The following is a 26,263-nucleotide window of genomic DNA, read 5'->3' as shown; positions in this document are numbered from 1 at the left end:
CTAGGCAGTGCCTCCGCAATTACAAACCACAACACACAAATGTTGAAGGAGTGATTGATGAGCTTAAATTCTTGCAGAGGCTGCATTTAGCTATCTATAAAAAACACCCTTCCCATTAGCACTGCACATCAACGGTCACATCATCAACTACTTCTATCCTGTGAGGAGGGAGCATCGTAAGCCTCCGATTCCTGGTGCTATGCAGTGAGGTAGGGGCAAGCAGGAGCGGGGAACTGCACTGCTCTGGCATAAGATTTGGTCATTCTAACTTAGGGAATCAACCATTGTGTTACAGACAAAGCAAAGGACAATTTATTTTGTTTCAGAGCATTGATTATTTTATTACACTGAAACACAATGGCCCTTTTCACCCAGAGAATAATCGACAAATGCATTATTTCCCACTTCACTGACACAAAGCTGGAATGAGTTAAAACACGCCTGACATAAATCCTCTTACGCCACTACGACCTGCTAGTCCTACTGCTAAAACTCAAATGATTAACACATCCATTACTTAAATGGTAGATCACAAGCAAAACGCTGCTTGTTTATTCAATAGCACATATCTTTAGCACAGACACCAAACAAAGCAGTGAGGCCTTTGTATCTATTTACTGCGCCTGGCTTACGGATGAGTCCACAGCAGTTCTCATTTGAAGACGCATCTGGAACCTAACAGGGAGACTCACCTTCCCTTGTGAGATGTTCTTCAGCTGTCATGTAACTGTAAAATATTACCTACAGACATTTAGATTCTTAAGTAGTCTGAAAGAAAGACTTCTGTAGGCTGCTGCGGACAGATAGCAACACAAGTCTTGTGTCCATCATGATGTGCATCAGTTGTGGTTGTATTTATTAAACAAGCATTAAATTTATAACATGCCAGTTACCAGAAATATAAATAAAAATACCTAGGAACTCAACACCAGCAGCATTCTGTGTCATACCTTGACTCCAGAACTGAGTGAAAAGTCTCCTAAGTATATTTATACCTGATTTACAGAGGACTTGCAGACTGACAAGTCACAGCAGCAGAGGCCAAAATGAATTGTACCCTACCAAACTTGAAAGCACAGGTGTTTCCTCCTTCATACCACGCAGGTCTTGCTAAGGCATTCCCGGGACACACACAGGTTTTTCCACTAGCCTGCAAAATGCTGTGGAAATGAGGGTACAGCACTGACTGGCACAAGCAGAAAAGCACTCGTTGTGCATTCTCACATGACCTGCCACAGCCTGTGGAAATCACTGTGTGTACTGGAGCATGAAGGCTGAGTGTGATGTTTTATGTTGGCATTGCTGCTGCTCAGCTCTGATACACTTCAGAGACAGAGACTCTGACCTGAGGCATCCTGAGAACTCCTACCAGGAATGTCATACATTACAAAGGTACATCCAAGAAGAAAAGAAAGGAAAGGCATTGTTCTTTCCCCACTGTTTAAAGCTTATATTCCCAGTTTCATATTAAACTTCTGAATATTTCCTCATACACCACCTACTCTGCTATGAAATAAGGATCATACCAATCCCCACATGCTATGTTCTTAATAGGCATCTAAAGTCCCTCCGTGTTTATCCGAAATTATATTGTTAAACACTTTAGGACTGCTAGTAAGTACAGACAAAAAACATAATAAAGCATCAGGTTGAAAAGCAGAAGCAGGTACACTCAATTTGGGTTTCAACACATACCAAATATAACAGCGCTTCCCAAGGAAGAGGAAAAACAACAACAACGACATAGAGAGACCAAGTCTTGACTTCTTGTCAGTCCAAAAACTGTTGCATCCAAATCCACCATCAGGAAGCACCATGTGAGCGTGAACCCCTCCTGCAATACCCCAGGATCGTGGCAGAGCCCCTTCTCCTGCAGCAAATGGCACATTACCTGTGGGGTCAAAGATGATGGGCTGGCAGTTCCTGTTGGAATTCCAGTTACATCGCAGTACCTGGCCCCCTTCTACCACGTTGTGCTGGGAGGTGTTTGCTTTTGGAGCTCCCACCAGGAGAAATACCCTGCAGTAAAATGAAGAAATGGAAGATTCAAAACTTCAGGCACAGACACGGCTCTTAATGACATTCTAACAGGTCATAGATATGAATGGATAAGGCACCTGTGTTAAGTTTAAAGCTAAAACTACTTGAGGTATCAAAGGAATCAATACTGGGCTTGGCTGCCTCCTTTCTGCAAGCAAAAGCAGGTAAACCCTTTTTGACTTAAGACACAAAAGAAGACAAATAATGATGTATTCTGACTTACTTGAGATGATATTTAAATAAAACGAACACCTCTTGCACCCCTTTCAAAATAATAATAATAAATCTGCATTTACACCACAGAAGAGGAAGTAGAGGATTTCTGTAGTTGAAGCAAGAAATTGTCTGGCATCATTTCTAGTTAACATTGTACATAGGAGCAATTTACTGGAAGGCGTTCAGTAACATATATCCAGACCAGCAGCACTTCTACACTCAGAAGGCGTTAAGGAGCGACTCAGCCCAGCATCAGCCAAGCCTCAGCTAAAAGCAAGTGCCAAGCAGCCAAGTCACTGGCAGACACCAGCGTGTTAGAGAAATTCATTACATGATAAGCATTTACTTATTAAAATGGTTCACCATGTAAATGCCTGCCTATGTAAGTGAGGTCTATACTGAGCAGGAACTGCTACACTACCGGGCTCGTGTAAGTGGTAAAATGCAGAAGCTGCAAACTAAGGAACAGATGGAGCACAAAGGCAGACCAAACAAGGCTGTGAACTTCTTCCAGGAACTCCCGCAGCTCTCAGACACACGACTCATCAGCACTTTTCTGAGGAAGTCCTCTTGAAGCACAGGCAATGACATCCAGAAGAAACCAAGATAAGTAACTAAATGCTTCCTTCTATCAGAACCTGCTCTGTTGTGCTGCTTTCATTTAAACTGTTAAAGAGAAAAGTCTCCCATTCACAAGCACTACTACCTCAATATCAGATTGCTCAGCTGGTTTTCAAACAGGCATAGCCAAACAAGCTGGTTGGAGAGTAATTCCCCTAGATGATGGATCCTAACTTAACAGCCTGTGATGTTTACCCTCCAGACTTCACTGTAGTTCAGAGCTACGTTGTTTTTCTTCTTCATACATGAATTTCAGGTATAAACACATAGAAACTTACCAAAGCTCACCTCACAAACACCAACAAGCAAGGTTATTTTTCAACTACATTTATAGCATAACCTTCACAATACCCTGGTGAGGGCCCGGCAGAAAAGCCAGGCTTCTCACAGTCCATCGGTTTCCCCTAATGGCATTCACAGGCCTGCTAAAGAGAGAAACTACTTGAGATGCTTTAATGGACTTTAAATGTTCTCTCTGAGCATATCAGAAAGGTCTAAAAATAAACATTCATAATGCCAAGTGAAGACAGACATACGTTATTATAAATGCAATACGTGGAACAAGTGGTAACTCGCCTCCCTCCTCACTCTTACTTCACTCGTATTGAGAAGCCCACCAAACGAAGTAATACCTTTAAAAGTAAGCCATACTCATTTTCACCTTTCTTTCATAACATAATCTTTGTGATGACATATAGTTACCACCATCATCAACTAAGGACTTGTTATGAAACCCTATAAAGGTACAGACAGCTTTTTTCCCAAGGCAAAAAACAAAACGCATTTCTATAATCACAAGCCAAACTAGTAAACTTGAGTAATCTGTAACATTGCTGGCAGTTTATAAGACCAGTGACTTAACTACCAAGAAGCCACGTGCTTCAGGAAAGAGGGCAGCTGAGAGAGATCCCTATTTCCACAAGCATACATGAGCTGTGCTCCAGTTCAACCCATCTCCTATACAAGAGGCCAGCCATCCCAACAAAACACTGCACACAGTGCTGGGAACGCATTCCCAGCCTCAGCAGTCAGGGTTCCGTGGGTGTGCTTACAGAAATCATCTCTTCCCAGTGCTTAACCACGTGCTGATAAAGAGAATCGGGTTTGGAAATATGCTCATACGTGGGAACAACAGATTATCAAACTCAGTGCTTCGGTCTATGAAAGGCTCCTTTTACATTGTGAAGTCACACCTTCAGCCACTTGGAACTGCAATTATACCCTGAGCCAGGAGCCAGGATAAACGCTGATAAAACATCACCGCTGACTCACGGACTGAGTTTTACATACAGGTTTCCTCAACGTGTTTTACAGCAGCTAACAAAACAGCAGCTTGAGCTTCTGAGAGCTATTAATTCTGGTGTGCCACCAGTCAATCCCAACTGCTTTAACTGAATTTAAATTACTTGAACTCAGCTGCTTTTTACCTCCGTCCCGTAAAGAAAAGGTGCCAAGCTTTGCCAAGTTCAAGGTGCCAAGTTCAGAGCAGTGTGGAATAGAACCCACTCCTGCCAGCCATGCAGGACTCAGCCCCCACCAAACAGCCACCACAGCCACCCCGGTTCAACATGGCCTGAGCATCCCCTGCTGCAGCTCGGGGACCCGAGGCACCGCCGCAACTAACTTCTACTGGCAGCTAAAGTTACGGGGAGCCTCTTAAAAATACGGAGGAAGTCTCTCGTGGTATTAAAGAACAGACCGTGTTTCAAGTTGCAAACAAACAAACCCCTGAACTACGCTCACCCACCCGGAGCTCAGCAAATAGCATCATAGGAACGTGAAACGGCAAAGCAGCGATTCCAACGGGAGCCGGGCCGGGACCGAGTATAGAAAGCAAAGAACGTGCCCACCCCACGCGCTGCTGCCGGCCGCTCGGCAGCAGATGCCGCCTTAAAATAAAAAGAGGAACACAAATAGAACATATTTCCTTTTAATAACAAACTCGGCGGGATTAAGACAGCGGAGATGTTGCAACACGCCCAGGCGCAGGCAGGACGGCTGCCGGGCAGCGGAGCCTCACGAAGATGCGCTGTAGACCCGCTCCGAGGCTGCGGGGCCGAGAGACCGCGGGGCCGCTTACTTACGAGGAGGGGTCGGGAGCGAAGAAGTCCACGGCGAAGCCGAAGTAGCTGCCCTCGGCGCCCGAGTACACGGCCGGCCGCTCGGCGTCCAAGTTGAAGGCGCGAGCGGCGGTCAGCGCGCAGCCCAGCAGCAACAGCGCCCGCAGCCCGGCCATGGCCCGCGGCGCTCCCGGCCCGGCCCCGCGCGAATGGAACGGGAGGAAGGCGGCGCCGGCGTGAGAGCGGGATCGGGAGCAGGAACGGGCCGCTTCCTCTGCCCCGCGCCCAGTTCCCTTTTCTCGGCGGGACGGCAGGAAGGAGGAGCGGCATCATGTGGTGCCGGGGGCGGGCCCTGCTCTCGCCGCCGCCCGGCCCCTCCGTGGCCCGTCCCGGGCGGCAGGACGCGGCCTGCACCGCCGGCCGTGCCGTGGAAGGGCGAGCCGGGCACGTGTGCGGTGCCCCGGAACCGAGCCGAAGGCCCGATCGGAGCGAGGGGCCGCAGGAAGAGGAAGCGCCGAGAGCCGCGCGGAAAGCCACGCGCACAGCAAGCACGGAGAGCGGGCCGGGTGGCGGAACGGCGGTGCCGAGGCCTTTGGGGGGCCGATCGCTCCTGAGGGCGGCAGCTCGAGCACTCCCAAGGGCTGCGACAGCTCCACGACAGCTCGGAGATCGCTGCTGACTTGTTAGACTCGGTCTGACTAGAGGTCGTTCTGCTTTCTTAGCAGCTCTGCTGTAGGAGCTGTGCGGCTGATGAGGCCGGCGGTTCAGAGCGAGCCCCGCTGGCAGCAACGCTCCTCGAAAGATGGGGAAAATAAGGAAGCAGACAGAACACCTGTTGGCAACCTGATACGGCCATAAGCGGTGTCACGGAGCTGCCCATTAACTCATTGAACAAAATAAACACTGTCTCACAGCCACTGAGACGTCCTGAGTTTGGATGGAATGGAATCAGTTGAAGCGATATATTGAAACGTTGGCTCACAATCACTGAGCATGTTTTGTTTGTCTTTTAATGGTTTATTCCTCATAAAGAACCGAAGGACCTTCCCCACCCCCCTTTAAAAATGAAGCGTGCTTTGTCACCAACTACACAATGAATCACATTTCAAAAGTAGGATCAGCTTCCTGTTTATCTGGTAGGGCAAATCTACAGCGCTGCGCTGCTCTTGGTGCTGCCTACCCCTTTATTGTGGCACACATGTGAAAGAAAAAACATCTGCAGGATTTCAGGGGGAAGAACTGAACTTTGGGGTGGTAACTTCAGTTTCTCACCTAATAGAGAAAGTTGCTCTAAATAAAAAAAAACTTGTATTCCATTTTATACTGATGCATTCAGATTTAATGAAAACCTGCAAGTTAAAGTAATCAATCACTGAGTTTCACAGCCTGCCTGATTGCTGTGGGGTGTAGGACAGTCTGACAAGTAGCAGGACAAGGACAGCACGGGGTCTGCTCAGGTAAAGAGTGTTGCAGCCACTCGTCCTTACTGCTGGTGAAAGGAGGGTTTATTATCTCTGATCACAAACCTTCACAACACCACACAAACAGTGGAAGCCAGCTCATTTGTAAGATACGATGGCTGCCTACTGAGTGGAACATTTTAGCTTTCTAAGAAGTGGCTGCTGCATGGTGCCAGTGGGTTGGGTAAGTGAAAAGCCAGGGGAGTGGTTTAGATGTGGCATACATCAGAGGTTGCTCATCCCCAAGGATATCTTCATCAGACCGTTTCCTTTCCACAAGAGGATGATTGCTTCACACACCCATCTATCTGCCCTCCATCAGTGGGGCTGGGGCAGGAGATGTCGCCTGCTCTTCCCCTGACTCAGCTCCCACCGTAATGAGTCACTCACAGGGACGGCGCTGTCTGGGCTGCTGCATTGTGCATTGCCCAGTCAGGCCACAGCTCTCCTGCATCCACCTCAGCACAGGGAGTAGAAATGTGGGCCTGGGGGGTGCTTCCATTCAAAGCACATCTCAGTATCAATTAAAAGGAAGCACTTTCTGTTGCCACAAATACAGCGATCGAGGACGTAACTGGCACTGAGTTATTACATCTGACAGAATCTCAGGCAAAGGAACGATGTCCTCAAACAAACATAGCTATCAATTCAAAGCAGGAAACATCCATCTAGTGTACATGTCATTTCTCCTTGCTAACTTGTTAAGCTCTCAGTATGATTAACAAATAGATTAACAGCTAGTAGAACCATGTTACGCAATGTAAACAAATAAATTATGTGCTTCTATATTTACTCTCCCAATTACTTTTCAGTCTGCAGTCTGATAAGGCCTACAGCAGTGGAAAGTAGCCACTAGGAAGTGGGCAAAACTGTGACAGCAAGCTGTGACCTTGTTAGCTTTTCCTTATACAACCTAATATTAACACGGTCAAAAAAGGCTTTGCAAGATGCCAGGCATATTTGCAGAACAGGCACTCGTTGCTTTTTCTTTTTAACCATTCCTTAGTCTTCAACCTGTGGAATGAACAGAGTATTTCAGAATATGTACATATATATTAATTGCAATCCTGTCTTTCTCTGTCATAATATTACAGCCATCAGCAAGAAACAGCTGAAGTCCTGCACTCCAAGAGTAAAAAAACACACATTCAGCAGTGGTTCTACTTAAAAGGCTCTGCAAAACATCCTAAACTAAGAGAGAAACTTCAGCTTCTCAGCAGATCCAACGTTTCACAGCAGCGCTGCTAACATCTGGAGCACAGAATGGATTACCGCTGACTCATGTGTTGATACTGCTGCTGGCTGGCAGAAGGCTGCCTTCAACCCCATGAGAACTTCAGTACATATTCATCTCTTGTGCCATCCAAGCACCCAGATTCAGACTTCAACTGCATGGAGCAGACCTTTAATAAGTAAGTTAGTCTCTAATAGAGCAGTAGAAAGCAAGAATAGCTTGACAAAGGATCGACTTAATGTATTATTTCAGTATTATTTTGGTCTAACACTCATCAATTAATGCTTATTTTCCTGAAATTCCATTGACACTGCAAACCACAAAAGCACTATGGGGTTTCCTTTAGGAATATCAGAGTGTAGCCATATTTAAAAGGAGGTTTCTAACTGGTGACCCACTCTCAGTGCAAAGCTTAAGACTGGAAAGGAAATGAGTCGCATCCAGGCTGCTTTCTGGTTTGCTCAGTTCTGATAGCTGCATTACCTCACTGTTAGTCAGCATCTCCTTGGTCCCTGCTGAGTGCTGCAGAACGCTGGTTACTCAACAGCAGTTTTTCTAAGTTGGGATTTCAGATCACTGAAATCAGAGACAGCTCCACACAACCTACAAAGGCATTCATATCCCCCCTCTGACAAAATCAGCGTTACAAATCCCATCCTTCTCAGTTTTTGTTTCACAGATCTGTAGGTCTAACAAACTTCCCTTGCTCAGTAACAGCCCCCAAAGACTCAAATATCTTTTCAAACAGCATTTATCCTTTGGAGAAAAGGATCAAAAGGAAGAAATACAATAAATCTACGTAAATATGATCTCATCTCCTTTGGAGACGGGGAAAGCCCAGTAAGCCACCACAGCAGCCTGCAGCCAACAGGTCAGGGCAGTGACATGAAGCTGAGAAAACATGTACTGAAATGTGTTACGATGTGTACAAAGACGGCATTACTTCAACCCACACTCAGCTGTTTCTAGAAAGCAACTCACCCTGACAGAAACAAACTTGAGATAGAGCTCTGCCTGGAGCAAGGAGAAGTGGAGTGCTTCCTACAGCCCGGATCCACGGGCACAAAAGATAGGGGTCACGTCTCTGGGATTGCCATTTATGGACAAGATCCAGAAGCACTTTGAATTCAGGAAGTATTTTAACATCTTCCAATAGTTCACAGGGTTCAGATTTCCTCCTTCCACCCCCCACACAAACAAACACAAAACCAAACTCCCCATCTCTGAAAACAACCCAAGCTCACCCTCTCTTACAAAGACGCTGTATTTTGGTCCCCTAAACCAAAGCAATGCAGACCTATATTAAACCAAAGGATGTCAACATCTACACAACATTGTACTCAGCAGTTATGTTTTATTAGAAATAAATACATATTTAAGTGGAAGAAAAAAAACCTAAGGAAAACAGATTAAATGTGACAGATGTGATTCTCTATGTAGCAGTAGTTGTTTGTTCCGGTTTTCTCTCTTGCTTTTACACCCCTCCTTTAAACTGTTACGGTTATCTTTTAAGACAGCCTTGGCTTTTGCTTAGCCTATGACCAGGAGTTGCTTCCTATAGGCTCCGAGTTAGACGCTACCAGCTGAAGAATTCCTGGAATGTAACTTCTGTCCCCCATTTCTACCCAAAGAAATTTGCCAGTTAACATTGACAAGTTGCTAGTGATAAAAATAAATAAATAAAAATCAAGACAATTTTTGGCCTTAAATAAAGGGCATAATTAAAAACTTCTCTCTTTTTACCATCTATGGGTCCTTGTTCCACTTCCTCCTGCCTCCCATACATATCAAGAATGTGCACCCAGCTATTTATAGCACATTCTGTCAAGCTGTAGCTTTACGTTTCCTGTGGGGCGGACACTATGTGGGTCATGTAACACAGAATTGCTCTTCACACAACAGAGACCTTATGCATGGGCAGGAAAAAGACTGGAGGCTGACATAGGGCTGATATCAGTGAAACAATACATAGTTCTGACACCCACTAGCTCTTTATTCCTGGAAAAACTTCACAAAGATGAAGCAGCTGTGGTTAAATAAACCCCTCAACCCCCCCATTTTGACTCATCTGACTTAAAACTCAAGAGATCATGTCTTTGCCATATTCTTTCCGACCAACCTCACTAACCCTTCTCTTGATTTCTTAAGCAGAATCTCAGAGCCCCACCACTAGAGCACGCTACTGGGCAGCACAGAGCTCCATGACACTTAACGAGCAGCCAAAGACAGAATGCAGGCAGCTGGAACACACTACAGCCACTCAGCCTGTCAGCACAGAGCTAAAGGGTGGCAGAAAAGCCTTTACTACAACATGTTTACACTTGGAAGGGAGTGAAGACAACAGAAGAAGGTGGTAAAGAGAGAAGATCAAAGGTTCCTTGCTGAGAAATTCGGCTGTTAACCAATCCATGCTTGAGGTTTCAAGGAGGCATTCAGTTGCACCCATGAAGTGATTCACCAAAGGTCAGTTCACCTTCTTTTCCAATTTATTAGGTCTACTCTTTCCTATCCACAACAACACAACTATTTCAAATGTTAAGTGTTTCCAAAGTCGGCAGTAATCTTTCATTGAGAGCTTGAAGGGAATTTGGATTACTGTGTAGATACACTACAGTAGTGTTTTACATTCAGTCTTTATGTTTAGAGTACAGACATGACAGTGTCAGTGTCAGGACATTAAGCAAAGAATAAGGCAGGAATGGAAGTGAAGCACAAACCAGACCAAACACTCTGGAACACTAAACCAGTTGGATGTCACTATGGGTCAGAGAATTACATGGATTTAGACAAATAGAAGATGCTCTACAGGCATATCATACACTGACAGTATAGTTGCATTCTAACACAAGTCCAAGGATATATTCATGGTAGAAAACACTTTCCTAATGCCTTCCTGTGCAAAGAGTATTATTTTTTACTGTGAACTTCTCACAGTAGTTTTCCCTTTCTGTCTCATTCCACGTGTTCTACATTTAAAAGTAGAAATGTTTTACAAGTTGGATACTCGATCTTGCATTATATCTCACCTTACCGGAGCAGTTCACCCTAACATTGCTCAAGTACAATTCAGTACAGTTCGGAAGTATTTCTTCAGTTTCATGCCAGTCTTCTTGCAAACTTACATCGAAATCTATTACACTGTGCTTGAGTACTCCCAGCCACAGATGTCTGAAGTCTCTTTGACACTAATGAAACTCTGCTATATATGATCAAAAGAACCAATTATTTTGCCATTCATTTCAATAACGCATTATGAAGGAGCCCATTGTGTTGGCATATCAGGGCTATAACATCATAAATGAATAAAAGATCTCGGCCTTGTTGCAAACAGCAGCAACAGCCACTCACTGTAAAAAAAAAAAAAGACAGAACTGCTATTGAAAGGCAGAAACTGGAAGTGACAGAAAATAAGCAGAGGTCACTTATAAGCCTCTAATATTACCAGGGGTGGGAGGGACAGAAAGTTGATTTACAGATATCACTGTAAAAAGCATTTAATGGGATCACAACCAGAAGAAGTACATCCTGTACAGCACCACGAACGAAGAGCATTTGCTGATTAATGCCCATTCAGCAGAGCCTCACGCACCACCAGAAAGGTGAAGTTACTAATTTGGTACACAAGTTTTTCTAGCATGGAAATGCAGTAGATGATGTCCTTAAAACTGAAATACTTACTTTCATTTACTCTCTTTTTTTCCCCAACGTCACTTTCGATTCTAGGCAATAAATCAAAGCAAAGCAAGACATAACTAAGTGCTTCTGCTAAGCATCTTACCTGGAAATCATAACATAGAACTTAGGATACACATTGCACACAAAACGTGACAAAGCTGCAGAACTGCTACCTTCCAAAAGGTGCTATAAACGTAAATGAAAATAAAGAGAAGTAGGGCACATGGATGGAAAAATAAAGCCATCAAGAGAGTCTCACACACACACAAGATAAACTTACATTAGAGAATGAGACGGCTCATCTGATGGCTGCAATAAAAAGGGAGGCAAAGAAAGATATAACCTCGTAATTATGTCTGACTTTAACAACAAAATACCCTTGGCTTTGTTCAAGTTATCCCAAAGAAGCACATGAACATTAGCAGCTCATACTGCATTATTAGCCTGCAAGACAACTAAGCCAGCAAAAAAATAAACGCCTGCAGAACTTAGACAACTTATCTCATTGAAGGGACACTCACTTGGCAAAATAAATAGCTATCAGCCATCAGAGCATCAGATACAATTTTGCTCAACATTTAATTCACACATATGACTTAAAAATTATGAATGTATACAGAAATAAGTGTATTACCTACGTGGAAGCTCTTTCTAAACAACCCATCTGTTAAATAAACACCATTGGATATGAGAAACAAGAATTGTCAAGGAAAACACCAGTGCTCCATCAAGTATTAATCAAATCTTCCCTAGCTAAAACACAGACATTAGTAGACAGACATGGTCTAATTGATGGCTGTTGAAGCACTGTGATGTAGTGGTTATGGCCTATCTTCACACTTTATTTTACTCCATATTGTTTTGTACAGCCATTCACCAGCTGTGCGTATCCTAAGCAGGAAGCTCTGTGTAACACAGAAGAGGTAAGCTACTTGAACAATTACACAGCCCTCACAAGTCTCATGAGAAACTTGAAACACTAAATCAATTTAAGGTGTTAAATAAGCATCTGGAATGGACCTTTGTCTTTCTGGCTTTCAAGACACTAGTTATTTCACTTCCTTTAACAGCGAACTGCTGACTGGAAATACCCTGGAAAGGTATGGGCTCTCTGGTGTTTTTTTTCTATGAGTTTCAGCCACCTGGATGCTCCTTGTACAGAAACAAGAGCACAGAGTACCACAGAAGTATTACTTCCCCAGGAAATACTTAAGCCCTATAGCTACAGCACAGATCTCACACACGTTTTTTTCCCACTTCTGTTTGGGGGCAGAAACAAGGCAAATAGTAGAACAGGCTGCATTAACTCAACACCATGAGTGAAGCTGCTCAGAGATCTTTCCTCCCTGGCTTATGCCTCTGCATAACCTAACTTGAACCCTCTGGATAGAGGAACTTCCCACAATATTAACCAGACTGTATTATTTTTTACCTGTGAAAACACACACAGCTAATTTTGGATTTCTGGTTGTTCTCTAAGTGGATCAACAGCATAGGTTTCTCACATCAAATGAATTAGAAGACAGCTGCACCTACAGGGACAGCTCATGGGCAGGTAACATTCAGGTGGACTTAACTTCCATCAACTGTTCACTTATTTAATTTACCTTAATTAAGAACTGTGCACCCACTTCTAATTGATCCATGTATGACTGAAACTCTATTAGCTGCTACTTTAAGTTTTAAATCAGGATTTCTTCAACTAGTAATACTAGAGCTTATCTTCAAGCAAAAAGAACAAGCAGCAACATATAGCTAATAATCCTGGCAAGTGTGCCGGAGTGCTACCCCAAGGAATCTTTAGTAGTGGCCATCCTGCTTTTGTGGCTAGAGATCTGTAAAGAGCACAGCCAAGAGACCAATGTAAGAGCAAGTAGAGTCTGTGAAAAGGCAAGAAGTTGAGAAGCTAAGTGTATAACAGAGCAGCCTCCTAACCACATGCAGTTAGACCAAAATGTAATGCCCATAGAAAGTAATTTGTTTAGCTATTAAATTCTGGTTATTCTGTGTACGTAAATAGTATCCAGTGTGACTATATCCTAATACTTTTAACATGCATAGCAGGGGTCTGCATTGCAACTGAGCCCTTTATACTCAAAAAGGGCAAATCCTGCTCACTGATCTTGATGCATCCTCAACTGAAATGAGTTAACCCGTAGAACTCAACTGATTTAAGCACATAGTTGCAATTGAGATCTTACATTTTGACATCAGCCAAACCAGATAAGATGGCAGAACTAAGTATTACACTCCATATGAACCTCCCAGACAAAATATAGCCATTTCCATCCTTAATAATTAGTTTATTCCCATTGAAAATATACAACTTTGAAAAATTATGCATAATACATTCAAATTTTAATTGCATTCTTAAGTAACCTGATATCCAAACAGCCAATTTCTGGCCAGTATAATACAACAGTCAGTCGACACGCTTTGTTTATGGCCACAACAGAAACATCTGCAGCAATTAACATTTATTATCTGATATTGCAGCTTGTCCTTAAACACTTACATGTAGGACTCCATTGCAGTAGATCCTTTCTTCCCCCCCAAATACTTTCTTGTCCCTGTAAGAGAAAAAAACTCCACAAAGATCCCGAAAAGGACAAAAAAAGAAGTGTAGGTCAGCTCTTTTAGAAATAGCATTAACGATACAAGAGTTGATTCAGCAGTGTCAGAAATAACCTTTAAAGCTCATATTCCCTACTCAACAGTGGTTTGATTCAGCTCGCTAACAACGCCATGAAGCTTAACAAACCTGAAGTAGTAACCTAAAAACTTTAGAAAAATGGCCATATAAATGGTATCCCTTAGTACAGCAGTACTGTTACAGATACTTAGTAGTACGGCATTGAGGCGTAACTTACAGCCCCCTTGAAAAAGCACCTCTGCAGACATCATTATGGTAAGGTTTTGATAAGTTTTAAAGGGCACCTTGACATGGCTGAAACTTGACAACAGCTGCCCCCTGCAGGGCACACAGCAACATCCACAGCTCTGTCTTCAGCCAAACTTAAAGGCTACAGAACTTCAAGAGTACCCAACGTATTACATCACATTACCAACATCCTACAGGCATTTTTTAGACTCTAACATCCCCTGCTCCACAGAGGTCAGTCTTAACTAACACACACAGCAGGGAAAGTATGAGACTGGATCCAAAACTGGAAGCGTATAGCTTGGATTACAACTGTTAACAGATGGGTGGGAGATGAGAGCAGGAAAGGAAGTAATCTGTTGAATCTGACACACTGCACGACGAGTAGGAAAGAAAACCATCAAATAGCCACTACCCCTAACGGAATTGAAGCCAACATCAACCACTTCATGAGGACTGAAGAGAAAGAATCCATCACTGTAACAGTAACATCATTTTCTGTTTGCTGTCGTATCCTAATTTAGCATAGAAAAATCCACACGGGGCTTTGAAAGTAAATAGTTTTTATTTACAGTTTTGATGGCAAAAGGCCATTTTAAACAGAGGGCACCATATTGTATCATATGATGTATCAGTTCAGTGTCTGTATCCTCGGTATCCAGCTGATCAAATAAAGCTAATCAACACATAAAGAAAAGTGATCTGCATCAGCTCTCCTCTAAAGAGCGCGCAGCCAAAAAGCTAGTCAGGCAGTGCCTAAATCAACACAATCACTATTGAAAATGCAGTTCCGGTCAAGAACGTTTACTTTTTATTTCATACTGTACCTGGTATCAAATTCCCATTACATTTGCACACTGGCTAAGCAGTTACACTCCCTCATATCAAGTGAAATTTATAATACCATTCGCTGTAGATTCAGTTGCCAGGTTATTATGAACTATACTGAGTATTTTAGTGTGATCATAGCAAGACCGGAGATGAGACTGAAGTAAAGCCATCCTTGTATACGACATGCCCATCAGAATCAGCCAGGTAACCATAAACATCCCGTTTAAGAATCCTATTCAAAAAGGAAAAAAAGCATAGTCAGTTTGCACTTTATCACATCAATTTTAATTTCCGCTCGAGCTTTTTAATTCATTCTTCTAAATCAAGAGTGTTCAATTCTTCTTCTAGTTCATCCAAGTCCTCGCCAGTAAAAAGGTTTTCATCAACTGGAACTGCATCGATGGCTCCATTTTCTAACTCCTCATCGCCATCACGATCTCCGTCAGAATCGTTTTGTTCGCTGTTGTTTATCTCACCGCCAGAAGCTTCACTGAGTTTATTGTCTGAAAACACAATTTGTTACATGTTTTAGTGTCACGGGTTCCTTAAAAACTAATTCACCATCCTACTGGATCATTAGTTGCTAGAACAGGCCAAAACCAATATAAGAAGTACCTAACACCTCAACTCCTATTTCTATACCAGAGTAGGGCTTAATGTTTTGCTCTTATTCAGCATCTGCACTTCAATGACTCAGACTAACCATTAAGAGCAGGGTTTGCCTTTCACAATTGCAGCAAAATTAAGTGTTGCTTGTAGAAATTGAAAGCACATCTTCACAAGCTGGAAAAATATTTAACACTGCTTTTAATTAATAATCAAGAAAACTAAGAAGAGCACATTGCATTTACTAGCAACATTGCTTCCGTAAGTACAGTGATTGTGATAGGCACTTCACTTATTCTCTTTCAAGTACACAAACAATACTTTTTGGTCAATCAAGAACTGATTTCTGCTTGTTTTTTGCTGAAGGACTTAGTAGTTCATTCCCTTAAAAGTGATGCCTAAAAACAAATCAACTTACCATCTCTTTCTATTGAAGCATACGTGCTGAATCGCTCGGGACTAGCCACAGTAATGCCAGTTTCATCAACAGCCTTTGGTACATACAGACTCAGGTCTACATCATTGACGCACACAGGGTCTTCCACCTGCAAAATGCACCAAGATCTTGAATATGTATCACTCATCTATTCAGACACTAATGGCTGTAGAACACCTTAAACAACACAACTTGGTCGTCTTCTTGTCATTATAACTGATGAAACATTCTGTATTAATGTTGAATTAAGAACTTGAAATTTCTATTGCTCTCACACTACAAATAGACCTCCCAAAAAAGCACTGCTTTCATATTTAAATTTAACTCATGATAACATTTCAGTTACTGTTATCTGATTGTTCCGCTTTCTTTTTCATACCTCATCATCTTCTCCCGTTCCTTGAGTGTAGCGAGTGTCATCAGCTTCTTCATCATCAGCATCAACCAGCTCTGGTCGGAACTCAAACACCTCACGGCCACTAATCTGTTAGCAAATGAAGATACAAAATTGATCATTTAGTAGAATTCACAGGGCTATTACATGAAGAAGAGAAAAACAACTCCAGGCTTTCTAAAATGGTAGCCAGTTTAATTGTTCTTTTCATAATAAGAATAGAAACGTAGAACTTACCACCAAAGCCTTGCCAGCTTTGAAATCTGCTTTCCTCCTTTCCATATCTTGTTCTGCCTTATCAAGTTTTTCTTGTCTTTTCCTTCTCTTCCATGCAATAAAACACTCTAAAGTGATTTTGGTAACATTTGGTCCTAAGGCAGCACGCTGTCAAGTAGAAAGACTGATTAATGCTAGAAATGGTTTCCAAAGGCAAACCCTAGGGATAACAAATTAAAGATACATAAATACTCTTTCCTAGAAACTAATTGAAATGTTTCTTACCAATTGCTTCTGCATTCTCATCACTGTTAAACATATTTCAACTTAACATCATCGTACAGTAACTAATGACAGAATTATTCAAGAACTAAGGCAATGATGAAACAGAGGTGAGAAAAAAATGGTTCTAAGAGATAAAAGAAAGAGCAGTAAGAAATAAAAGCCTCCTAAAATAGGGTTATCAGCATTACCCTAACACCCTAACAGTAAGAATCCAGCTACACTTCACAAACTCATTAAGCTGATTGAGATGAAAACAGACAGGCTAAACAGAACAGAAAAACACAAACTACTACACATCCCTCACTCTAGCCCATATAGAGCTATAACCACTCAATTCTTTCCAATAATCCCCGAGGATGTTAATCACAATTTTACTCTTCAGTATAAATAAAATAAAGACGACCAAGAGGTACCTAATGGAAATTTTACCTCTTTTTCTATTAGATCTTCTAAGGAAATTTCATCTTGCTTTTCTTCCTTCTTTTTGTCTTTTTTGAGTACAAAACCTGGAGGTAGAGCATGGCGATACATGCAATTGTCTCCGCCACCTGGACAGACCCAAAACCATCCATACTTGTTGTTTTCAATAGCATCAAGAAAATATTTGCAGACCTGCACAAAACAGCAGTTGTTAGTACCATATTCTCTTTTCATCTTCAGCAATTTACACTAGCATAGCTACTACAAGCCTATAGCATAGTAATAGAAAGCCAGCTGAGCTCAAAAATGAAGAAATGTGACATGAGCTTCTATTAAAAAAAAAGAAATAAAAAGAGCATCTAACAATCTTAAACCTCAAATACTCAACAGCTTTTGCTCTTCATATATTCCCAAATTAGAAAGATAAGCTAACTGAAAATTGGTGACTGTACTACAGTAAATCCAGCTGCACATGTACAAGCAGGCTCATGGTTTATTTTTGGTCATGAAAATCAACTGTACTTCTCATCAAAATAAACGCAACCCATTTGAGATGTTACATGTTCCAGCTCACAATCCTGACATAAGTATATCACTATGAAACTTCTGACAAGCAACTCAGAACACTCAGTCATACCTAACATTAACTATGGCAAGTATCAAAAGGCTAAGTAGGATTGTAACCAAGACAAGATAGTCCTGAAGAATCCAAAAGATAAAGGACAAAGGATTAAGACAGCATTTAGCATACGAAACTTCTTGGAGTCAGGTATCCAGAAGTAAAACTGACTCCAACAGCCTCTCACCACTGCTAATTAACAGACAGTAAAGCTTAACAAAAAAAAGAGCAGACATACTATTTGAGTTTTGGGTTTTTTCTTTTCCGCCTCACCGTGCTTCTTGTTCACCACCTCTTCTAGCTTCTTCTCATCCCAGTTATCCATTGTGTCTAGAAAACAACACAACTTTGCACAAGTATTCCAAACACTAAATATGTCTGTCAAGGTCCATTTCTTCCCCAGCAAGCAACATTAACAAGCAATTATTACATTTCAGTTAACCTAGAGAATGGAAAATAAGCTCAGGCTTCTGTAGCTTATGAGAGAATTGTAGGGGTTGAAAAGACCTCTAGAGATCATCAAGTCTAACCCCACTGCAAAGCAGGCCTGCTACAGTAGTCTGAACAGATAGGTGTCCAGCTGGGTCATGAGTAACTCCAGAGAAGGAGACTACAACCTGCCTGGGCAGCCTGTTTCAGCACTCAGTCACCCTTACTGTGAAGAAGTCCTTATGCATATTAGAGGGTAACTTCCTAAGCTCATGTTTACAGCTATTTCTCTTTGTCGTGTCCCCACAGACTGCTGAAAAGAGATCTGATAGTTATTAACAATAATAAGACCCCTCCTTGACCTTCTTTTCTCAAGGCTGAACAAAACCAGGTTGCCCAGCCTCAACTCATAAGAGGTGCTCCAGACCATTTTTCATCTTCAATGACCCCTGCTGGACTCTTCCCAGGAGATCCCTGGCTTTTTTCTCCCAGGGAGCACAGAATTGGATATAGCACTCCAAGTGCAAGCAGACTAAAGTGGAATAGAGAGGAGGATCACCTTCCTTGACCTGCTGACCACGCTCCTTTTAACGGACCCCAGGATCCCACTGGCCTTTGTGGCCACCACGGCACGCTGCTGGCTCATGGACAACCTGCCATTCAGCAGGACCACTGGACCTCCACAAAGCTCCCCTCCAGCACGTCATACCCCAACCTGTACTGATACTTGCAGTTACTCCTCAGGTACAACACTCTACACTTTGATAAATGTCAGTGTTCATCATTCACTATACTGCTAACAAGGTGTCTTCCTTAAACATTTTAGAAGCTTTTATCTGTGCATGCATAAAATGTGTTGCAGGTAAAGAATAAAAAAATGTGATTCTATTTATACAGCATCTGGAACTCATAAGAATCTAGATATGATGAGAAAGAAAAAATTCTATATGACCTCTTACAGGTATGACTATACCTTACACATAGCAAAACTCAAAAACCCCCATCCAAGAATATTTAGTGAAACTTGTTCAAAATAAGGTCTACAGAACACTTTGGAGACAGCTTTTAAGAGCAGCAATCAAACTTCATCGATATTTTCAACAGAGCAGTATGGGTCGCTACAACTGCCAACCAGATTCTTTAGGATCACACAAACACAACTTGCTTAACCTTAAAAATATAATTGCAAAACCACGAGATCATTCATCAAGCACTTTCCAGAAGCAGCGTACCTTTTTCAAGCTCTTCATCTCTCGCATCAATGTAGACACTACGTTTTTCACACTTCCTTTCCAAGGACAAATCATGAGAAAACTTGCACTTGTCTCCTTTAGTGCACTGCCCTTGCTTGAAGAAAGCACAAACTACAGATTTGGGATCAGCACCTGAGAGAAGAAAATGTTTTTAATAACATCTTTAAGCAAAGAATTACAAGAGAGCAGAAGAAGCGTCTGAAAAGTTTAGAGAACCTTGTCTAAGATCTTAATGTATTTAGGATCCACACAGAACAAAGTAAGTCTTTATAAAGAAGTTACTGAATGGAAAGTTAATTCCAGCAGCCCTTTCTTAACTTCAAGTGGATATAGAGTGTCCTGAAAGCATCACATTTAGTTTGTATAGCACGATACTTGTGCTGTATAACAATGATGATGTGACTACAGGAAGTATGGGTAGCAACGTGTCTGAGAAGTGTGTGCTCATGTAACACAACAGATCACTTTCCTATATAGAAAACCATTTTTGGTTCCAATAAGCAGTAAAACGTCTTTCCAATATCAACTTTTCTTCAGTATAATCAGAAAAACGTTAGTAGAAATTAAATTAACCTAATCTGTACTCATCCAATCCACTTCCTTTTTAAAGTAATACAAAGATAGTTGTTCCTAGACTAAAAAAATAAACCAATGCTGTTAAGATGGGAAGTACCAAATCACTAACTATGGTTTTAAAGTAAACAGCACAGCAATAAACCAATCATCAAGAGGCAAAAGTAGTGAAGAAGGGCTTAAATTTATTTAGTGGACATAACAGATTAAGTACTACTAATTTACTTAAGATCTCAAGCACTAACATATGATGTTAAACTTCAGTTTCTCATTTGTTAATTTCAAGCTTGGTTCAAGTCTCCAGGATTTAAATTATGCTCAGCAGCAACTGTTTAAGACCTTAAGTAAATATTTAGTTTATCAGCAACTGAATCCATACAAGATCATCAGGTAACATAATTGAATTTGCTGGCAACCTCAGTATAACGTCAAAGTTTTAATTACAATAATGCTAGTGTTTAGAAATACTTTTAATTCAATAGCTACCACTACAGATGAAAATATAAATCCTGGCCTTTAATGTTGCTAAATGACACAAAGATAAAACTAAGCTCACTTGAAAACCGAGAAAAAAGACAGACAAAACACTACGCTTCTTTGGTAACTAAGCCTCATGCCAGAAACACAATACAGCAAGGAGTAACTAGCAGGTAGTCCATTCCTGAATTAGCAGTACTTGGTCCCTCCCTACGGCAGACAACTGATGCATTTCCTAGCACTACCAGACACTTGATTTGCCATTTCCAACTCACTACAACACCAGCTTGCTCCGTAACTGCTCTCAGCTCAAACCACATTCGTGAAACCAGGTTCTACTGTTACCTATGAAAAATGGCTGAAGTAATAGACAAAGTTTGGTACTTCTGAAGCGCGTAACAGCTTTAAACAAACACAACTTACTACTTGTAACACCTGGATATTCATGCTTCCATAGGTCACATTAAACAAGTATCTGTATGGGAACAAACAACAAGCCACCCACCCAAAAACACCCAGTTAATGAAGTTCAGTGCAGCAAAGCAGTTCTTAATGTTTTACTCAAGACAGATAAATAAAAAGCAGAACATAGCAGAATTTTCAGTTACTTGTACCTTTGCTAATCTTCTGCGCAGCAACCACAGGCTTGAAGAGTTCATTTAATTCTTGAAGTTCTTTTTTCTTATCTTCTTTTTTTAATTTCTTTTCACTTTCTGCTTGAGCAACCTACAATGATGCCAAATTTCACATTAATAACAGAAAATTATCATGACACACCTCACTTCATAAGAACCTTACATTAAAACATCACATCAAACTGAATCAGTACAGGGAGAGGGGCATGAACTGGGAGCCTATGATTACTAAGCTTCTCCAAATCCTTACCCTGGCATAAATGGCAAATGCCATTCGGGTACGTTACTGGCAACATTCAGTGGAACATTAAAAAGGAGCTCGGTTCTTACAATTGATTTGGTAACGCAACGCCAAGCGGTTCTAAACTGGAACTGATTACAGAACAGTCCGCTTTAGTACAGAAATAACCCAATTCTGTTTTACAAAGGATGCAGACCCAAACACGGCAACTATCAAAAGAAAATGTGACCTTATTTTTATCAACAGATGCAGTCTAGCTTTTTAGGTGCTCTTCAGATCTCCAGGACAACCCTAATTGAAAACTATTTTTACCACATAAGTTAAGCACCATCAGGTCTGCAATGAGATTTTGCATTCCTTTGGTTAAGAGTACATGAAAAAAATACTTTGTATCACACAGCCATATTCCTATAAATGCCTCAAATTCAGGGACTCCACACAAATTTCAGAAGGACTGTGGGAGTCACATCAATGTTTATGAGTGACACAAAGCAGACCCCATTACTGCAACAAGTTAATAATTTAAGGACACGCACATCTACTGTGTTTTTAAAGTCGTATTCGACATTTATTTGCTCATCCTCATTATGTAAGGAATCCAGCATAAGTTACAACATCATGAGGTTAAATGATGCAAACAATTATCCTGCAGGCTTATTCAGAGAGCAGAAATGTTATGAATACCTAGCTGCTAACCTCTCCAGCACCACTGGGATAAGACCTGGCTCACTTCCATTAGAATAATATTTCTCATCTATCATGCCTTCTAAACAATCAAATGTTACACCTTAGCCACATCACTTTCTAATTCAGCCTGCACAAGTAAAGCAACGATAGTAGTGACAGTGGCTCCAGATGTCACTTTGTCTGACCTCTGTATGCAATAGTCACACAACTGTTAGACTTGTTTGAGCTTCCAATTGCAATAAGTACTTCCATAGGTAAAATATTAAGAACATGAGCACCTGGACTTCTCCTTGATCCCCAAATGCAGTACAGAAACAACTCAGAATTCACCATTTCTTAGATTAGATGGGAATCAAAAGGGGAAAAAAAAATAAAGAACACAAAGCTGCACTGTCAGGGACAACAGATTTGTTTCAACTACTTGTAGGGATACTTGAAATGAAATTACAGAACCATGTAAACAGATGCTCTCATTACTTGTGTACTGTACTTTTCAGTTGAAAAATGAACACCCACACTGTGCTATCTTTATGCAGGCACTTCCAGCTACACAAGGTACATAATAAACCTTGTCCAAAAACGCCATGTTAATGACAACAGGCCAAAAACTTGCTTCTCACAATTGGCAACTGAGCAACACTTGAGTATGTTTCAAACTTCAACATGACAATCCTACCCCCACACTGAAAGAGGATTTCACTACACGGTGAGAAAATAATTCAACCGAAAGCTTACCTGACGGGGATTTTGCTGGCCAAATTTAACCTGGTGAGTCACAGCTTTGATAAATTTCTGTTGTTTTGCACCTTTTTTGTTCTTCAGTCCAAATGTTTTGTCCTAAAAATAGAAAAACAAATTCTTTGTAACCAACCAAGAATTAGAACCAGTTGCTATAAAAAAGAAACAACAAAACCAAACACTTGCCTTTCCTCCGGGGCTTTCAGCTAAACATGAACTCTTGCCTCTAGCAACACGACCATACAAGTGATAGGGCAGACAGTTTAACCCCCTCTCATCACTTCCAAGTGAGCTCTGCACAAAACCCTACTAAATAGAGCCGCCAACAGCTAGCTATTCCTCTTCCACCCAGATCAGCACATTCAAATACTAGTCCAACTGCATGCACTGAACAGAACACTGCTATTATCCTCCCACATAAGCGAAGCTCACACACATTCATATCTAAGCATTTTACCTTCACTTTAAGCAGGTTAATATTGCCATGTAATACATCTGTATTGATTCTTAAGTATTAAAAGCAATTCATTTTCCAACACTACACACTTCAGCACTTCCCCTGAGCATGCTCTGTAAGTCCAGACAGGTGTTCATACTTCCTAAACCACACAACAACAAGTTTCTGTTTGCATTACCTGAACCAGTCCTCCCTGCACATCTTCTGTGTTATTACTAGATACAGGCTGATACTCCAAACCTTTCTAGAAAGCTAATTAATAAAATGGCTGCCTTCCACAAGCGCATCTGAAACAACTTATCTGTTCTAAGTGAAACACACACATAATAAAAGCTATCTGTGCAGGGGGTGGGATTGCAGGGTTTCTTTCCTCCTGTCAAGAACAAATAGCAGATGTTCATCTGGCCATCATAACTCAGTTCAAACACACTTCTGGACACCCTAGCAATTAAATGAACACCCATCCTAGAGGATGGATGGAAGAACAGCTCCGTGGTCACCCTGTTACCATTTACACTGTGTCACATAACAACAGAAGGGCAGGTTGGCCTCTGCCACTTGTTGCTGGGCTGTGTGTGTTTTGTGCGAGGAACTGCGTGGGTGCTCAGGTAAATCACACGGCTGGTTCCTGGTCCAATGCATCATAGACAGACTCATCCCGGCAGCGGGCAGGGTTAACGCAGGTGAGCCGCAGGCGAACGCTCGGCTTCCCGCAGCGCCCTCCCCTCGGACTTGCTACTCACCTCCTTCATTTTGTCGCACCGTACGCATTAGTCCCACCATCCTCACACACACACACACACACACACCCGTCCCTCGGCTCCCACTCGGCAGCAGACCCGCCGTACTGCCCCGCGCTTCCAGCCCCACGAGCGCCGCCCGGCGGGCCCGGCACCGAGGCCGAAGAACGCGCGGAGGAAGGCCGCCCGGAGCCGCGTGGAATAGCAGGCCGCGGCCTGCCCGCCTCACCTCGATGATCTTCTCCTTCTTCTTCTGGTCCGCCTTCTTGCTGCCCCCCGCCGGCTGCTGCTGCTTCTTGGGGGGCATCGCGGGGAGGCGGGGCGGCTTGGGCTCCCGCTCGGGGCCTGGCGGTGACGGTCGGACTGCCGGGCCGGCTCCGCGCCGCCGCCGGGAGGCGCAAGGCAGCTGCAGCGCGGGGCACGCCGGGACTGCGACGCGGGACGCGCGGGGCTGCACAGCTCCCGGCAGGGCGCGCGTCACGCGGGCCGTGCTGCGTCAACGGCCCCGCCCCGGGCGCCGCCATGTTGGGGCGTAGCTCGTGTGAGGGGGCGGGCTGGGCTCCTTCCCTCCGCCTCCATTGCGTCCTGCGGGACTCGCTTCGGCGTGGCTTCACAGGCAGTAGAGTAGAATAACGGACACGGTGAATAAGGGCGTTCCTGTTCAGCTGTGAGTTGAGACGCAGCTGGTCCGGTGTCGCTCATCGTGCGGGGGACACCTGTGCGTTGTACCTGCCGCCACGCTAATGCTGCGTGAAGTAAACAGACAAAGCGCGTTTGTGCATGTTTGCAGCTGCAATTTTTGCTGCCGTATACATCTGTTGCTCTATTTCAGGAAATATAACTGAGATATCACTGAAAGAAAAAGAACCTTTACCTCATATTTCCATTTTCCCAATTACAAGAGCGCATGCAAACCTGTAAGCTAAACAACATAACCAGAAAGGAAAGCTCCCAGCCTACGGTCACGGTAACAGAAGCACCACGTGCGTGTTCCTGCATTCCCACTCAGCACCACCTGAGACACCCATTCCTTAAAGACTGCCCTAAAAAAACAACTAAGGTACTACTTTCCACACTCAGTAAAAGTAAGGGATGGAACGTGCTGCTGCACAGCTTTCTGAGACACGTGAGCCTTGGATAACAGTAAAGCTGTGTGAAATAGACCAACTCTATTTTGGCTGTGAGAAATAAGCAAACTTTTCTGCAAGCAAAAAACATATCATGCACTTGAAGTACTAGACATTGGTCAGATTTAACATGCCAACAGCTGCCTGAGAGCAAACAAGGACTACAACGAAAGCTGCTTTGGAGCTTTGCATTCCCAAAAACCATCTTAGATTCACCAAACTTAAAAACAAACAGAATATCTGTCTTTTTCTACTTCAAGAAGTTAACATCACACAGTTCTGCAATGTATGTTGTCCCCTCAACAGATTATGGTGTACTGAAACTTTTTCCAGTAAGTATCATAACACTTAGATAACAGAAAAGACATAGACAAATTCTACCTGCTTAAAAACCATATTATTTTCTCTTTTTAGATATTAGGACAGCTGCAATAGAATTCTTGTGAAGCCATTTAAGAACGTTAATTCTTAACATGTAGTATATAATGTTCTTTCACAACTAAATGCAAATCTCTGTACGTTTATGCTAATACCAAAAGTTAAATTACCTTCTTAAATCCAACTCCTACAATATATCATCATAAAACAATACTACAGCATATCTCCAACACCTAAAAAACAAAGAATGCTTTCTATTAATAGATAATGATCTCCCACAGAGGCTTTTATAAGATAAAGTGAAAGGTAATTGGTTAATTAATTTACCTAATTGGTTTATAAAGGTGGTGGTGTTGCGGGGGTGGTAATGTAAGTTTTGTTGGTAAGGTTGTTGGGTTGGTGTGTGGTTTTTGTCTGCTTTTGTTTTGATTTTTTTGGACAGTGCTACAGAAAAGTGAGTATTCTATACTTTTTTTTGGTGTTGTTTTTGTTGTGATACGTGAGTAAGGGTGAAGGATTTGGGAAAAGCTTCCA

At 42.3% G+C, this 26,263-nt stretch overlaps 2 protein-coding genes across 2 annotated transcripts in view; both read right to left on the bottom strand.

The window, feature by feature from the left end:
* The window catches only part of ITGAV (integrin subunit alpha V), a 41,764-nt gene extending 36,296 nt beyond the window's left edge, over positions 1-5,468 (bottom strand). The window contains exons 1-2 of the mRNA XM_072341940.1: positions 4,962-5,468; positions 1,892-2,019 (exon numbers count right to left, since the gene is read on the bottom strand). Of these exons, the coding sequence (XP_072198041.1) occupies positions 1,892-2,019; positions 4,962-5,113 (280 nt within the window). The 5' untranslated portion in view covers positions 5,114-5,468. The remainder of the gene's footprint in view (positions 1-1,891; positions 2,020-4,961) is intronic.
* An 8,115-nt stretch (positions 5,469-13,583) lies between these two features.
* On the bottom strand, positions 13,584-24,688 carry ZC3H15 (zinc finger CCCH-type containing 15). The gene is made up of 10 exons (XM_072342434.1): positions 24,454-24,688; positions 23,025-23,126; positions 21,341-21,452; positions 19,656-19,808; positions 18,233-18,324; positions 17,385-17,567; positions 16,692-16,838; positions 16,440-16,544; positions 16,043-16,169; positions 13,584-15,521 (listed from the first exon to the last, which is right to left on the bottom strand). Exons 1-10 carry the CDS (start codon positions 24,529-24,531, stop codon positions 15,328-15,330), a joined length of 1,293 nt encoding a protein of 430 aa, XP_072198535.1. The 5' UTR covers positions 24,532-24,688; the 3' UTR covers positions 13,584-15,327.
* Positions 24,689-26,263: the final 1,575 nt, after the last annotated feature.

Source organism: Excalfactoria chinensis, chromosome 7 (genome assembly GCF_039878825.1).
Source record: "Excalfactoria chinensis isolate bCotChi1 chromosome 7, bCotChi1.hap2, whole genome shotgun sequence".
NCBI classification, from domain to species: domain Eukaryota; kingdom Metazoa; phylum Chordata; class Aves; order Galliformes; family Phasianidae; genus Excalfactoria; species Excalfactoria chinensis.
Note: the sequence above shows the minus strand (reverse complement) of the source record. Positions and strands in the feature narration are given on the sequence as shown.

Excerpts from the sequence above, each read along its gene's own strand:
- ZC3H15 (XM_072342434.1), bottom strand. The coding sequence starts at position 24,531 with ATGCCCCCCAAGAAGCAGCAGCAGCCGGCGGGGGGCAGCAAGAAGGCG. Across the intron at positions 19,809-21,340 it reads TGCGCAGAAGATTAGCAAAG|GTGCTGATCCCAAATCTGTA; the intron begins GTACAAGTAACT and ends TTCTTCTCTCAG. Across the intron at positions 16,170-16,439 it reads GAACGGGAGAAGATGATGAG|GTGGAAGACCCTGTGTGCGT; the intron begins GTATGAAAAAGA and ends TGCATTTTGCAG.